At 41.2% G+C, this 16,731-nt stretch overlaps 1 protein-coding gene across 3 annotated transcripts in view; it reads left to right on the top strand.

Annotated features, from left to right (window-relative positions):
- Positions 1–16,731, top strand: part of MAP3K5 (mitogen-activated protein kinase kinase kinase 5) — a 228,492-nt gene that overhangs the window by 145,900 nt on the left and 65,861 nt on the right. For 2 of the 3 annotated variants that reach the window (XM_004011519.6, XM_060419723.1), the window contains exons 12-14: positions 3,770–3,819; positions 6,461–6,556; positions 13,421–13,502. In XM_004011519.6, the coding sequence (XP_004011568.4) occupies positions 3,770–3,819; positions 6,461–6,556; positions 13,421–13,502 (228 nt within the window). The remainder of the gene's footprint in view (positions 1–3,769; positions 3,820–6,460; positions 6,557–13,420; positions 13,503–16,731) is intronic. The other variant, XM_042253518.2, reaches the window with a different exon arrangement.

Genomic DNA, 16,731 nt, shown 5'->3' with positions numbered 1-16,731 from the left:
TTGATCTGTTTCCATTTTAAATTGATGTCAATTTGTTATTCTATACATAAGTGTGTGTATTCATTATCCCTAGTTCTATCCATAGAGTATTCATTACCACTGCCATTTTCTCTATTGTTTTCAATAGAAGTGATACAATTGGCATGAGGACAAGCAATGAAGATTACTTTGTTGTTATTTTACTAGTTTTAAGCAACTGTAATAACTATAATTAAATAACAGATAAGCAACAGGTTTAATAGGTTTTAATGTTAAATAGGAAGTAGATTTTTCTTGGAAGGGTGTCATAAAATGTTTAAATTTTTCCTTCTAAAAATAGAACAACATAGTGTTGCTTTTTGTTGATTATATTTATTCCTTTACTCCTTCTCCCAGTATTTTCATTCTAAACTATGGGGTAAATGGTTATATGAGCTAGTGTATACTTTATATTGCTACTTTCAAAACTTTAAGATCATTATACCAAGTCCCAAGAGTTCAGGGGCAAATTAATTGAAGTCCCAGTCTTTTAACAGTTCTCCCTGGTTGCTGCTTTAAAAGGTTAATGCTTGAAGAAAGTCTGCATATATGTGTACATGAAAGAAAAACCTAGATTGTGGAAGAGAAAAGTTATTTGCAAGATATTTAAAATCATTGTTATTTAGAATTCCCGTCCTTTGAAATTTGAAGCTAAGCACTCCTGGCCTATCTGGTGCAGGGTCCCAGTGGAGAGCTAAGTGTCACCCCACTTTCCGCAGTCCAGTTCCAACCAGTGGCCACTCAGAGGAGACCCAGGAAATTTATTAGGGGGATGTATTTACCCTAGGTTCTATATTTTTGATAATATGATGCTCTCACCCATCAAGGAAGTTTTTGACTACAAAACTCCCAACTAAAAATGGCTTAAATAATAAGGAAACATTGTCTCATATTACAGGAGCTTCTGAGGTGGATCACTGGGGGCTACTTTCAGTGGCTTAGCAGTGTCAGATTTCTGGTTGGCTTCTCTATGTGCTCTTGTTTTTCCTCTCATGGTCTTCAATAGCAGCAGCGAGCATCACTCCATACAGACAGCATGCAAAAAAGGTCAGGGCCTTTCCCTGGGACCAAAGGTTGCATCATGTGTCCATGCCTAAACCAGTCACCAGCAAGGGAAATGGGTTTACCATGGCTAATTTAGGGAATCTGTTTCACCATCTCTAAACACTGCCACCTGCATTTGCCCAACAAACACTTTTTCTTAGCAAAGATGGGAGGGAACGGCTGTCACCTGGGGAACCAACAGTGTCTGCCACAGTAGAATTGCTGCCATGCTAAAAAAAGAAAAAATTTACTCAGTCGTGTCCCATCTTGCGACCCCGTGGACCCTGCAGTCCATGGAGTTCTCCAGGCCAGAATACTGGAGTGAGTAGCTTTACCCTTCTCCAGGGAATCTTCCCAACCCAGGGATCGAGCCCAGGTCCCCACATTGTGGGCGGATTCTTTACCAGCTGATCCCCCAGGGAAGCTGCCATGTTAGTTCAGTATTTGTCTTCAGCCTTGCCCTAGCTGGGGCACAGGATCTGAGGCTAACCATTTCCAAGAAAATGGTGCTTGTGCAGATTAGGTTGAGTGTTGGTTTGGGGCTTTGGGGAATTCATTGTCACTCCAGCACTGCCTCTGCTCTGCCCTTTTCCCCAGACTCCCAGAGGAGCCAGGAAACGTTTACCTTACCTGTTGGCTTTATGGCTCAGCAGCACCTCTGTGTGGTGAGTCCCAGTAGCAAGGGAGGTGAGGAGAGAGGACTCCTCATCCCACATCACTCCCATCTTGGGCCCTGGGCTTTGCACCACTGAAATGGAACATTCCCTGGCAGCACTCACAGCCTTCCAGGAACCTAACATTCTGGAAATGCTCTACTTCTTTCCTACAAAACTAGCCCAGGCAATCTGGGAAATCTCTCTTTGGCCGCTCCCAGAACGGGACTGATGGAGGATAGATTTTACCAGAGCTGCCTGGCCAGTGTTCATCAGTCACTGTTCCATCGCAGGTTGACACTCCGCTCAGCTGGCTCTGCACTGAGCGCCCCCATCGTGATCCAGGGCTTGGCCTTAGAAAGCAGCTCAGTTGCAGGCTCTGAGGATAAGGCTGCATTGTGTGCAAGGAGTGTGCAGGTAACAGCTGCAGCTCTTGGCTCACATATTTTTAGAAGGTCACCTGAGGCCAACAGGATTTAGAAGCCACTTTCCAAATTACCAGCTGAAGCTACAGGCTGCTATTTTAATTTAAGTCCCTCTGTACTCTGGTTAAGAAAGCTGAGTTCCAGGAGTACCTTACTGTGGTCTTCTCCCTCTCTGGGCCTCACCTACAGCAGCATTTGCTCTGTGTTAACTCAGGTCACATCCCCGTTACCTGACTGATGTGCACTGAAGGTAGTTTTCTAGTAAATCAGCTCTGAGTTTGAGAGGATCTGTTTTTAAGATGCATGGTCCTAGCAGAGGACTAGGTGTTGTGGAGATGAATTGTGGCTCTTCCAGTTGCTTTGGCCCAAAGGAAGGTTCTGGACCACCTCAGAGTCCCAGGCGTCCTTACTCACTTCACTAGCCCAGCCAAGCCCTCAGCCTCCGGCAGTATTTTAAGTGGGTGGGTAAGAGCTTGTTTCTCTGGTTCTTTTACATTTACAGAATTAAACTGCAGTCAGAATTGACTACAATAGAAGACTTGATCAGTTTAGACACATTTATCAACTGCTTTATTTCCATAAAAATATTTATGTTCTTACTTCTATATTGTTGACAATATTTTTATAGGGAATATAAAATATTTTATATTTGTATAGGGAATGCCCTCTATCTTGTCATTTATTTAATTTTGATACATATGAATTTAATACTGATTTTAACTCAGCTTTAGTAATAAACTTAAGAAATAAATTCCCACATTTAATTTTCATCTTGGCCCTGCAAATCATTCATGCTTATCAAGTGGTTATCAAATTTCTTACGTTCAAACTTTATTAGCATATTGAATTTTGCATAAATTAGATCACACTCTATAGCAACGATGAACACTGTATACATGTATCTTTACACATAAATGGGCTTCCCTGGTGGTTCAGACTGTAAAGAACCTGCCTGCAATGTGGGAGACCTGGGTTTGATTCCTGGGTTGGGAAGATCCCCTGGAGGAAGGCGTGGCTACCCACTCCACTGTTCTGGCCTAGAGAATTCCATGGACAGAGGGGCCTGGTGGGCTAAGTCTATGGGGCTGCAGAGTCAGACATGACTGAGCAACTGAGCACATGCATACACATACCTACTTGCTGTACTATTTTCTGAAGAAATAGAAGCACCATTTTAGTTAGAAAGTATAACTAAAGATAATTCAGAAGTAATTATCTTTAAAATCTTGCAGAGATTTTATTCAAATTAATTGTTTTTCTTTCTCAGAAAAGAAATATCACTCAGCTGTAGTAATTAAATTACTTTGATCAGGGGTTTCTTACTCTAAAGATGAAGGCACAGCAGTTAATAGGTTAATCTGCTAAAAATCAAGTTTTAGAATTTAATGAGACTAATTCTCCTAGATTCTCTTGGAAGCTGTTTTATTGGAGTACAGAAATTATTAAGTAGAGTAAACATCACCCTTGTGGCTTGAGAATGAACTACGGTTTCCATCTACATAGTTTGTCCTTGCAGAATTACGGGCTAGGAAAATTTACTCTGAGTATATTATTAACAATTAAATTACTGTTATGTTATTTCCATTTGGATGACTCAGCCTTTGTTGTTGTTCTTCCCTTGTGTTCTAGAAAGGTATACATGAGTGGAATTTTAGTGCTTCTTCTGTCAGGGGTGTGAGGTAAGTCTCCTTGGTTTTGTTTACTTAGAAAACATTTTTCTAGAACCTGAATGTCTTGGATAGGACTTGTAGTCATGATTTAAAAATGCAAAGAACTTCAAGCACTCTCCTGTTGATGAAAATGCTCAGCCTTCTTCAGACTCACTATCTTCATTACAAAAAGATTTGCAACAAAAGCTTCATGGACTCTGTACTTGTCACCTACTTAAAATACGGTGACTGAGAGATAAGTGTGATTGTAGACCAGAGTCAAGGTAAGGATAGAAGGGAGCTGTTGGAGGTCCTCTCCAGCTGGGGGAGCTGATGGTTTATGTTAGAGGCTGATTTTTCTGGGGTTTCTTGGTATACCAGGAACTACTTTCTCTTTAGATGTACTGAAAACACATGTACTATCTACTGGATTGGGTCCTCTAGCTAATACTAATGGAGAAGGCAATGGTACCCCACTCCAGTACTCTTGCCTGGAAAATCCCATGGACGGAGGAGACTGGTAGGCTGCAGTCCATGGGATCGCTAAGAGTTGGACACAACTGAGCAACTTCACTTTCACTTTTCACTTTCATGCATTGGAGAAGGAAATGGCAACCCACTCCAGTGTTCTTGCCTGGAGAATCCCAGGGACGGGGGAGCCTGGTGGGCTTCCATCTATGAGGTCGCACAGAGTCGGACACGACTGAAGCGACTTAGCAGCAGCAGCAGCTAGTAGTAACATGGTAAGATTATGGAAATTCATTTTTTAATGACTTTTCCTGAGATCTCTGTTCATCACATGTTCTTGAGGTTACAGTGGCTTCCTTCAGTTTGGACATTGCCATCATAATGCCCATGCCTGGCATTTAGAAATGAGACTTTTTCAGAGTCAAGAGCCCCTGGTTAAGTGTTTACAGAAGTTTATGAGAAACCAACTCTTGCCCATTTCAAACCAAATTAGTTGCATTTACTTCTGTTTGTCCCGTATAAATAAAAATGAGAAAAGCCAGATTCCTGCAGACCTGTTATGCAATACTTTGTTGCTTTTGGCATAATGGTAATTGGTTTTGTTGGAGCATGAACTGGTGGAGTTGTCTGAGTCACTGATAATTGGAGTTTGCCTGGCAAAACCACCTGTTACCTTGTGAATGATGTGAACAGAAACAGGCCAGACTGACTCATTATATATCTTTCCAGTCCATGCCTTCTCAGATAAAGCATTACTCTCCTAATATTTAATTTTTAAGACCAGACACTATTTATTGCTGCCTTTTTTAAGCCATCTATCTAGAAAAGTATGGTACGTATAAATTTCTCTTTGTCATATTTATTTTCCAATGAGTTAATTTTCTCTAATGAGGTATGGCATCAGTCCACAGCCTTTGTTGTGACTGACGATATCAACGTGGAATGATTATTTGTGGCTACTGCCGGTTTGTGTGTTGAGAAACTTGAGTTCCAGTGTGTGACTTCAAAGAGATCTAACTTTTCTTGGCCTCCTCCTCTATAAATAGAAGACAAACTATAGAAAAAAATCCAGCTGTCAGCAGTTTATCTTGCATCAGCTCATTTGGCATTTATTGAATGCCAGTTATTTGTCAAATGTTGAGTCCTGTTCTGCTAAGGATACAAAAATGACTAAGACCTGAACTCTTCCCCTGAAGCACTCACAACTTAGCAGGGCAATAGACATTTAATAACTAATGACAGACAGTACAGTGTGAAATTAGCAGAAGTATGTTCAAAGACCAGAGAGACAAGAGGAAATCTTTCTGTTTCAGGTAGAAGTATCAAACTGAGATGGAGTAAGGTCTAAGCTGGGCCTTAAATGGTGAATAGAATTGCTGCAAGAAGTGAAAAATGATGTGCATTCCAAATGGAAGGAACAGCAGATGCAAAGGCATAAAATAGGGATTGGAGAACAACAGCCCACAGACCAAATATGACCTGCTGCCTGTTTTTGTAAATAAAGTTTTATTGGAACTCAGCCATATTTATTCATTGTTTATTGCCTAAGGCTGCTCCAACAGCAAAACTGAGTAGTTTGGCCTACAAAGCTTGATATATTTACTCTCTGGCTCATTACAGAAAATATTTGCCAACCCTTGGCGTAAAAAGGAACATGGCCTGACTGTAAACTCAAAATCGTTTCAACTGCTGTAAACTAAACAACTTGCTGAGTCCAAACCAAGTGCTATTTCATATTTCTTCACTCCTCTCTACTGTCTGCAATAATGAGCTGCTTTTCCTGCCTCCACGCATTGCCTTCCTGGCTTTGGGAGAATTTTATTGTTCGACAGATCTTACAGAACCAGAATCATTGGGTCTGTAAGCCAGTTGATATGTGTGCTTTTCTTCCCAGCGCACAATTCAGTGCTACAGCAGCCCAGACCTGTTCCCCACACTGAGTTGTAGGACTCGTATGTTATGTGCCTGCAACACCCTGAGCAGCCTTCTCTGTAGATACAAGTAGGAAGACAATTCTCAGAATATTAAATAATTTTAGTACTGTGGTACAAGGAGTGTCACTTTTGAAGTGCTATTTATAACCTTTGGGTATAAACAGCATTGATATCATACTTGGGACTGAATATAAAAAGCATTCCTTTTTCATCACAATTCATGGAAGGTATTGAGATTACTGTGAATAATTCTCTTTTGTTTGTTTCAGTATTTCTAAATTTGAAGAACGATGCTGTTTTCTGTATGTGCTTCACAATTCTGACGATTTCCAAATCTATTTCTGTACAGAACTTCACTGTAAAAAGTACGTATTAGTCATTGTGGATGCGTGAAAAAGACTGTTCTTACCTGATCATTATTTTTAATTAGTGAATGAACATGTAGCTCCTGTAGAGAATTCATGGCCATGTGCTTATATAAATATTTCATTTGGGTTGGTATTTTTTAATTATGTAGCTTGTTTAACTGAGAAATTTAGGACCTCTCTTTAATAAATCAACCTTTTTCTTAGTCATAACTTACTTTGCCACAGACAAAACTTGAACCAAATTTACCAGTTAATTGCCAAGTCTTGGGTCTCATTTTTAAAGAGCTCATGTATTCTATTATTACCAAAATTTTCCTTCTTGAATGAAATTATCACCATTATCTACAACAATGACTCCTAACTCTGGTTCATATTAGAGTCAACTGGTGGGCTCTAGAAAGTGCTTGAGCTGTACCCTGGACTAATTATATTGGACTTTTAGGTGGAGGAACAAATTGAGTTAAAAACCAGTGATCTAATTTACACCAATAAAAGATAATCCAAAAATCCATGAACTGCTTTGTATGTTTCTATTAACCACCCTGGGTATATTTCTCTGGGGTTAATAACTGAGTTCTTCTCGGTCCCTAATTGTGGGGACCTGTAGAAATGAGTGGGTCTTCCAAGGTGGCTCAGCAGTACAGGATCCACCTGGCAAGCAGGAAATGTGGGTTTGATACCTGGGTCAGGAAGATGCCCAGAAGAAGGAAATGGCAACCCACTCCAGGATCCTTGCCTGGGAAATCCCATGGACAGAGGAGCCTGACTGGCTACAGTCCATGGTGTCACAAAGAGCTGGATATGACTTAGCAACTAAACAACAAGAGGAAGTGAGTTATAGTTGGGACACCAAAGTGTAGTAAAAGCCAGCTTGGACTTAAAATTTTGTTGGGGGTTATTCTTATTCAAATAATTACTATTTGACCCCATTATAAATGATTGATATACTAACTACAACATACAGTCAGTCTTTTTATCTTGGCACCAAAAATTTGTATGCTTAATTTATGATTCTTAGCTAAAGTTTTATCTTTAAAAGGCAGTGCCAAAGAATGTTCAGTTCAGTTCAGTCGCTCAGTCGTGTCCAACTCTTTGCGACCCCATGAATCGCACCATGCCAGGCCTTCCTGTCCATCACCAACTCCTGGAGTTCACTCAGACTCGCGTCCATCAAGTCAGTGATGCCATCCAGCCATCTCATCCTCTGTCGTCCCCTTCTTCTCCTGCCCCCAGTCCCTCCCAGCATCAAAGTCTTTTCCAATGAGTCAGCTCTTCGCACGAGGTGGCCAGAGTACTGGAGTTTCAGCGTTAGCATCATTCCTCCCAAAGAAATCCCAGGGTTGATTTCCTTCAGAATGGACTGGTTGGATCTCCTTGCAGTCCAAGGGACTCTCAAGAGTCTTCTCCAACAGCACAGTTCAAAAGCATCAATTCTTTGGCGCTCAGCCTTCTTCACAGTCCAACTCTCATATCCATACATGACTACTGGAAAAACCATAGCCTTGACTAGACGGACCTTAGTCGGCAAAGTAATATCTCTGCTTTTGAATATGCTATCTAGGTTGGTCATAACTTTCCTTCCAGGGAGTAAGCGTCTTTTAATTTCATGGCTGTAATGACCATCTGCAATGATTTTGGAGCCGAAAAAAATAAAGTCTGACACTGTTTCCACTGTTTCTCCATCTATTTCCCATGGAGTGATGGGACCGGATGCCATGATCTTCGTTTTCTGAATGTTGAGCTTTAAGCCAACTTTTTCACTCTCCTCTTTCACTTTCATCAAGAAGCTTTTTAGTTCTTCTTCACTTTCTGCCATAAGGGTGGTGTCATCTGCATATCTCAGGTTGTTGATATTTCTCCCAGCAATCTTGATTCCAGCTTGTGTTTCTTCCAGTCCAGCATTTCTCATGATGTACTCTGCATAGAAGTTAAATAAGCAAGGTGACAATATACAGCCTTGACACACTCCTTTTCCTATTTGGAACCAGTCTGTTCCATGTCCAGTTCTAACTGTTGCTTCCTGGACTGCATACAGATTTCTCGAGAGGCAGGTTAGGTGGTCTGGTATTCCCATCTCTTTCAGAATTTTCCACAGTTTATTGTGATCCACATAGTCAAAGGCTTTGGCATAGTCAATAAAGCAGAAATAGATGTTTTTCTGGAACTCTCTTGCTTTTTCCATGATCCAGCAGATGTTGGCAATTTGATCTCTGGTTCCTCTGCCTTTTCTAAAACCAGCTTGAACATCTGGAAGTTCACGGTTCACATATTGCTGAAGCCTGGCTTGGAGAATTTTGAGCATTACTTTCAAACTACCGCAAATTGCACTCATCTCACATGCTGCCTCTTGAGAAACCTGTATGCAGGTCAGGAAGCAACAGTTAGAACTGGACATGGAACAACAGACTGGTTCCAAATAGGAAAAGGAGTAAGTCAAGGCTGTATATTGTCACCCTCCTTATTTAACTTATATGCAGAGTACCTCATGAGAAATGCTGGGCTGGAAGAAGCCCAAGCTGGAATCAAGATGGCCAGGAGAAATATCAATAACCTCAGATATGCAGATGACACCACCTTTATGGCAGAAAGTGAAGAAGAACTAAAAAGCCTCTTGATGAAAGTGAAAGAGGAGAGTGAAAAAGTTGGCTTAAAGCTCAACATTCAGAAAACTAAGATCATGGCATCTGGTCCCATCACTTCATGGGACACAGATGGGGAACAGTGTCAGACTTTATTTTCTTGGGCTCCAAAATCACTGCAGATGGTGACTGCAGCCATGAAATTAAAAGATGCTTACTCCTTGGAAGGAAAGTTATGACCAACCTAGATGGCATATTGAAAAGCAGAGACATTACTTTGCCAACAAAGGTCTGTCTAGTCAAAGCTATGGTTTTTCCAGTGGTCATGTATGGATGTGAGAGTTGGACTGTGAAGAAAGCTGAACCTCGAAGAATTGATTCTTTTGACCCGTGGTGTTGGAGAAGACTCTTGAGAGTCCCTTGGACTGCAAAGAGATCCAACCAGTCTATTCTAAAGGAGATCAGTCCTGGGTGTTCATTGGAAGGACTGATGCTGAAGCTGAAACTCCAATACTATGGCCACCTCATGTGAAGAGTTGACTCATTGGAAAAGACTCTGATTCTGGGAAGGATTGGGGGCAGGAGGAGAAGGGGATGACAGAGGATGAGATGGCTGGATGGCATCACCAACTCGATGGACATGAGTTTGAGTGAACTCTGGGAACCGATGATGGACAGGGAGGCCTGGTGTGCTGTGATTCATGGGGTTGCAAAGAGCCAGACACGACTGAGTGATTGAACTGAACTGAATGTATAGTAAAAAAAACTTAGAAATAAGAATTCCTAGCACATATATGGTTGCCTTTTCTACTTACACTTGAATTCTCAAGGCTATTTATTTATTTCAATGATAATTATAGCTAAGATTTATGGAGTACTATATAAATCTTATAGGCCTATATCTATTTTAATCTTCAAATAAACTTTATTAGGTGGGTAATATTAATAGTTTTGTTCAAAAGAGTTAAAGAAAAAAGTAGAGTCTAGGAGAGTTTATGCTTTTGAACTGTGGTATTAGAGAAGACTCTTGAGAGTCTCTTGGACTGCAAGGAGATCAAACCAGTCAATCCTAAAGGAAACCAGTCCTGAATATTCATTGGAAGGACTGACACTGAAGATGAAGCTCCAATAATTTGGCCACCTGATTCAAAGAGCTGAAAGATTGAGGGCAGGAGGCGAAGGGGACAACAGAGAATGAGGTGGCTGGATGGCATCACCAACCTGAGGGACGTGAGTTTGAGCAAGCTCCGGGAGTTGGTGATGGACAGGGAAGCCTGGTGTGCTGCAGTCCATGGGGTTACAAAGAGTCAAATGTGACTGAGCAACTGAACTGAACTGGAGAGTTTAACTAGCCTAAAATCATATATAGCCAAAAAGCATAAAATTTGAGATTTGAACGGGGCACATGCAACTCTGGAATCCAAGCATCTAAAAATTACCGGTGCTCCCATCCCACCAGAAGTGTTATTTTCTACGTAGAATGTTCATGTTAGAAAATTTTGTGTGAGTAGCTGATGGAAATCTTTACCCCAGATCTTTAGAATTTGTTTAGGTCTTTCATGTTCTTCTTCCTTTTGGTTAAATTTACTTGTGTCTTTAACGCATCAAGATATGTCATCTTCATCAGAGCATACTGTCATTCTAATCAGATTTGGGATCTTTTTTCTCCATATCATTAACCTCCAAGAAATGTACGTATAGAGAAAGGAAGAGTGAAGAACTTAGTGTCACAAGCAAACTCCAGAGAGAGGCTCCCAACTCTAAAATGGACATTGTCAGGGACCTCCCTGGTGGTGCAGTGGTTAAGATGCTGCACTTCCACCATAGCGGGTGTGAGTTCCACCCCTGGTCAGGGAACTAAGATCCCACATGCCACACAGCCAAAATGTAAAATTAATTAATTAAATAAGGTCCCTGGGTGCTGTTCTCCTGGGCACTGAGTCCTTTGTCCTTTAGTGCATGTGTTAAAAAAACAAAACAAAATGGACATTACCGATTTTGCTCATTGTCATATTTCCAAAGGCCAGAAGAGTGTTTTATTCCATCAGACACTCAATGGTATTTGTTGGATGGATAGATTAAAAAAAAAAAAAGCACTGTATAAGAAAAGAATTTTTTTCCTTCCTGTGTAGGGAAAACCCCAATTCTTCCCTACTATGTTTCTTTTCTGTGTGTCTCCTGTATTCCTCACAAAACACCTCATTTCTGATATTTCTTGTCCCCAGATGTGTGGAGATTTTCCCCACAATTCTTTGTGACCCCTGCAATTGAACTCAGTCGACCTGGAGGTAGAGTGAGATCCCATAGGCTAGGGGCTCAGGCCCATAAGACTGTTTCTTCCCTCGACTTCAGGTGCCAGCTGCAAGCCCAGGTTATCACCACCTGTGTTTTAGACAAACCAGTTATAGCTCAGAGATCCTGGTGACACCCTTCTTGGGTTTGATTAATTTGCTAGAGAGGCTCACATAACTCAGGAAAACACTTAACGTTTACCAGATCATTAAAGGACATAATACAGATGAAGAGCCAGATGAAGTGATTTGTAAGCCGAGGTCTGGGAGGGTCCTGAGTGCAGGAGCTTCTGTTCCTGTGGAGTTGGGGTGAGTCACCCTCCCTGTGTGAATGTTTGCACCAACCTGGAAGCTCTCTGAATCCCTTACTATTGGTATTTTGTGGGCGCTTCCTCACGTGTGTGCGTGCAGGGGGTGGGGGGTCAGTTGCTCATTCCTGTCCAACTCTTTGCAACCCCATGGTCTGTAGCCTGCCTCTGTCCATGGGATTTTCCAGACAAGAATACTGGAGTGGGTTGCCATTTCCTCCAGGGGATCTTCCCCACCTAGGGGTCAAACTGCGTCTCCTGTATCTCCTGCATTGACAAGCGGATTCTTTACCACTGAACCGCCTGGGAAGCCCCATTCCTCAAGTAGGGATGAACAGGTAATAACTCCACTTCCAGTCTCTCTTCCACCTATGAAGGATGGGAGGTAGGATTGAAAATTCCAGGCTTTTAATCATGTTTTGGTATTTCTGGTGATCAGTTCCCATCCAGGAGTCATCCAGAAGCCCACCTAGAATTGCCTCATTAGAGCAAAAGATGCTCCTGTTTCTCTATCACTTAGGAACTTATGAAGGTTTTAGGAGCCCTGTATCAGGGATGAGGTCTAAGACAAATATTAGAATACAAGATGCTCCTCGTACTCTTATCATGCAGAAAATTACAAGGATTTTAGGGTCTCTGTGCCCAGGACCTGGGGCAGAGGCCAGTATACTTATTTTCTATGCTTTCATAGGTATAGAGATAACAGAAAAGTTCTGAGTTGTGGTAGGAAGCTTTTCTTGCCACACAGTAACCTGTTCTTTCCCTGGGCTGACTGTGCACCGCATGACCTACCCGTGATATCATCAGCTCCTGTTCAGAGTGCCTCCCTTACTCCACGTCTGGAGTAAAAACCATTAGCATCCCCTCTGGAGGGACAGACTCAGCTAGTGCCCAGAGGGAAAATCTGTTTCTTGTCACAATTTTTTTTTTAAGCTCTGCAATGATCTCCAGGAAACAAAACTTTACAAGAATAATTACTGAAGAAAATGTTTATCACCAAAAGAGAGGTGTCTTGTGTCACAAACGTAAAAGATAGCCATTCCTGGTTCACGTCAGTATTTTGCAGACCATGTATAGGGGACCCCACATGGATGCTGAGGTGCTCAGGCAGAAGTTTCAGGAACTGAGATCAAATGTAGCCGCCAACACTGTGTCAGAGAGTCAGCTCAGGACTTAGAGACACTACTTCAGAAGGTGGTATTTCTGTTATGTCTATTTAAAATAATATTAATAACAGCAAAACAATAGTAGTTAATATTTAATGAAGAGTGCCCTGCCTTGAGCACTTTATAAGTCATTTTCATGTATTCCCCACTTATAGTTAAAGAATGAGTCTCAGAGAGGTGGAAGAGTGTGTCCCAAATCGTGTAAACACTCCCAATCTTGGTCTTATACACAAGTCCACATTCTTCACATTTCTCTGTCCTTGTCTAGCCTTACCATTCTGATTGTGTAAAGTATCATGTTAATATTATCTGAAGTGTTAGACATTGCCTGAAATTTCTGTCAAATTATACTAACGTGTTTTCTTTTTGGAAAACCTTATTTTTCACACTGATGCTCATACTTTATTGCCGGAATCCTCTAGATTCCAGTTTTTGCTCTGAAGTCACTTTAAAATGTGCTTGCATATATTTAACAGGTTAGCTATTATGAATGACTACATACCCATTTTTTCTGTAGGTTTTTTGAAATGGTGAACACCATTACTGAAGAGAAGGGGAAAAACACAGAGGAAGGAGATTGTGAAGGTGACTCCCTGGAGGTAATTTTTACAAAATTTCTCTTGTGGCTAATTTTTTAAGTGAACTATTTCAAGTTTTACTGAAGCAAAGGTATGTGTGTGAGAGAGAGAGTGAGAGAGCAGGCATGTTACCTGAGTAGTGGGTGAGGAGCAGAGAGTCCAGAGTCTATAGGGTCTAGAGTCTATAAGCTGTTCCTTAATGTTAAAAACAGCTTTGAGAAACCCTTTGGTTAAAAAGGGCTGGAAAGCAAACATCAGAGAACTCTTAGGAATGCCATGTTTTTGTATCTTATAGAGAGTAACTATATTTTTATCTCTGAGGGTGTTGATAACCCTCAATGCAAGAGTCACAGTGCCCTTTGCACATTTTTCTTCTCCTCTGAGATATGCTGCAATTCAGACCAGCAAAATTCGGGGAAAATTCTGAATGACAGAAGCGTTTGCAGCCCTCATTCATATGCTTACTTGGAGAATCTGAAACAATGGAAGGCAAACAAACTAAAGAGAAGAGGTGATAGCACTCACCCCACTGCTGTTCCCCCCAGTTGCCCCTTCCTTGTGCCTCCTGGGTATAGTACACTGCAGACACCCATTTTTCAACCATGTCCGTTTTCTCCATCCTGCCTGTCTGCTATATGTTGAAGAGTGTTCTACCACAGTGAGGACCAGTACTGGGGAGGTTCAAGAGTGCTGACTGTCACACTGGGGCATCTCCAGTGTCTGAAAGGTGACACTTCTCTAGACATGAAATGGGCCTCTGTTTTCTCCAAGCCCTGCCCATTTTATGACTTGGGAGAGAATTCTAAATTCAAGCAGTATTGAAATTTACATTTCTAATGTTAAAGTGAAATTGAGCTACAGCACCAGTCTGACTGGTATACTTATGTTTTAGATCGCCGTGATACTGCCATCTTGTATGCTAGCAGTGTACTTAAGTTTTATGTAAGCATAGAGGTAGGGTAACAGTCAAAGGAAATGTAAATATAATGACCAATTGTTAATTATGTCTGTAATTAAATTCTGTAATTCTTCAGCAGTTATATGCATGTGTGTGTATGCTACACTGTTTCAGTCATGTCTGACCCTTTGCGACCTCATATGGAATGTAGCCCACCTGGCTCCTCTGTCCATAGGATTCTCCAGACAAGAATACTGGAGTGGGTTGCTATACCCTCCTCCAGGGGATCTTCCCAACCCAGGGATCAAACCCGCATCCTTATGTCTCCCATTGACAGGCGGATTCTTTACCACTAGCACCACCCAGGAACCCCGGGAGTAGTATAGCTTTGTTATTCCTGAATAAGCCTAAAGCTTTTTCATTTAAGTTATAAAAAGATGATGGAGCTACTTTGGAAAAAAAATAATCTTCCCCATGTACTAGCTTGCTGTCTGCAGAAGTAATAGATAGGACTTTGTTATGCTTAATATTTTGCAATGTTATATTTTCTTATTTAAGTGATTATGTTAGAAACTAGATATCTTGACTTCCACATTAGTGCTCTTTTGACTGTACTTCATTATCTCTATTTTTATTTGGGTTAAATTTAGCATTACTTGATATATAGCAACTGCCAGGGTAAAAGTTAGCAATGAAAATGAAACATTTCCATTAATAATAGATTATGAAGTGGATAGATTGGAAAACCCCTAAAGTTGTTTTACAATAACATAAATTGCTGAGTTAAAAAAAAAACAAAGCAGCGATATATATTCTTTATTATCCTTCTTTGAAAAGCAATCCATCTTATGATAAATGTACATAGCATAGCCAGACTATGATAGCCAGGTTGGGCAAGCTTGGTCTTCATAAACTGATTGAATCATCAGTTCAGAGACTCTGCAGTAGAAATTCCTTTAACTATAGGCACACCATAGCATGGCTTGAATTCCCTTAGAATTTGTGGTGAGTTACACTGGCTAATTTTTCTAAGACTGGGTCTCCTACTATTAGAGGGACAAGTAGATTGCTTTTCAGAGAGCTGTCGAGAAGACCCAGGGTCAGGATCTCCCGATCTGTATGCAGTGGTAATCAGTGGGGTGGGCTCTGATACCCTTCCTGATCAGACAGTTCTCCTGCAAGCGCTGAGAACGCTCACCAGCCAGATAAGGAGGGAAACATTCAGTTTTTCTTCCTAGGAATGTCCGGGGGTTTTAGTAGGTCTGCTGACCTCACAAAAAGCAACTCATACCATAGAGCTCTCTGATTTATCAAAGTGCTCCTAACCCACTCTTCTCAAGAAAGTGTATGCATCCTCAGTTGCTCAGTAATGTCCAACTCTTTGCAACCCCATAGACTGTGGCCCGCCAGGGATTTTCCCAACAAGAATACTGGAGTGGGTTGCCATTTCCTCCTCCAGGGGATCCTCCCGATTCAGGATCCAGCCCAAGTCTCCTGCATTGGCAGATGGATGGATTCTTTACCACTGAGCCACCTGGGAGGCCTTCTCAAGAAAGTGCAGGGACACTATTCTTTTAATGTTAGAAAAACACTCTTATACTTCTTATATGTCATTTGTGTTCTATCAGAATAATTAAAAATCTCTGACATAGAATGGCTTCTGCAGTATTCCCAGTGGATTGTATAGTCTATACAGTGAATTCAAGCATACTTGTTTTAAGTATTTTGGCTTAGTTTGCTATTATTGCTACAACTAGTGACATTGCTGATGTGGTCTTGGGTGTTCTGGTAGCGTGACATGAATGAATGGATACAGTGATGTTCTGGGTTGTGAAGATGATGTCCATCTTGGCTCTCCAGTCCCTTCGTGGCCAGAGCACCTATGCAATATGAGTTATTAAATAACCTTAACTTATATTTTTGTATAACTTATGATAACTCCATTATACCCGTGATCACATTTCTTAGATATTTTCAATATTCATGACTAACATTGTGTGTGCATGTGCTAAGTCGCTTAAGTTGTGTCCAACTCTTTGTGACCCCATGGACTGTAGCCCCCCAGGCTCTTCTGTCCATGGGTTTCTCCAGGCAAGAATACTGGAGTGGGTTGCCATGCCCTCATCCAGGGGATCTTTCGGACCCAGGATTATGTCTCCTGCATTGGCAGGTGGGTTCTTTACAAATAGCACCATAACATCAGGTTTTTAGTATTCTAAATATTTGATTAAAATTTGTTCCTTAATTTCATTACTGCAAACTGAACTCAGACTTTAGGCTCTGAATGACATGCTGAAAATAATTCCTCCTCTTCCTATTCTTTACAGTATAAGTGAGAAGGATTACTTTGGT

This window comes from Ovis aries, chromosome 8 (genome assembly GCF_016772045.2).
Source record: "Ovis aries strain OAR_USU_Benz2616 breed Rambouillet chromosome 8, ARS-UI_Ramb_v3.0, whole genome shotgun sequence".
In the NCBI taxonomy this organism is placed as follows: Eukaryota; Metazoa; Chordata; class Mammalia; order Artiodactyla; family Bovidae; genus Ovis; species Ovis aries.
Note: the sequence above shows the minus strand (reverse complement) of the source record. Positions and strands in the feature narration are given on the sequence as shown.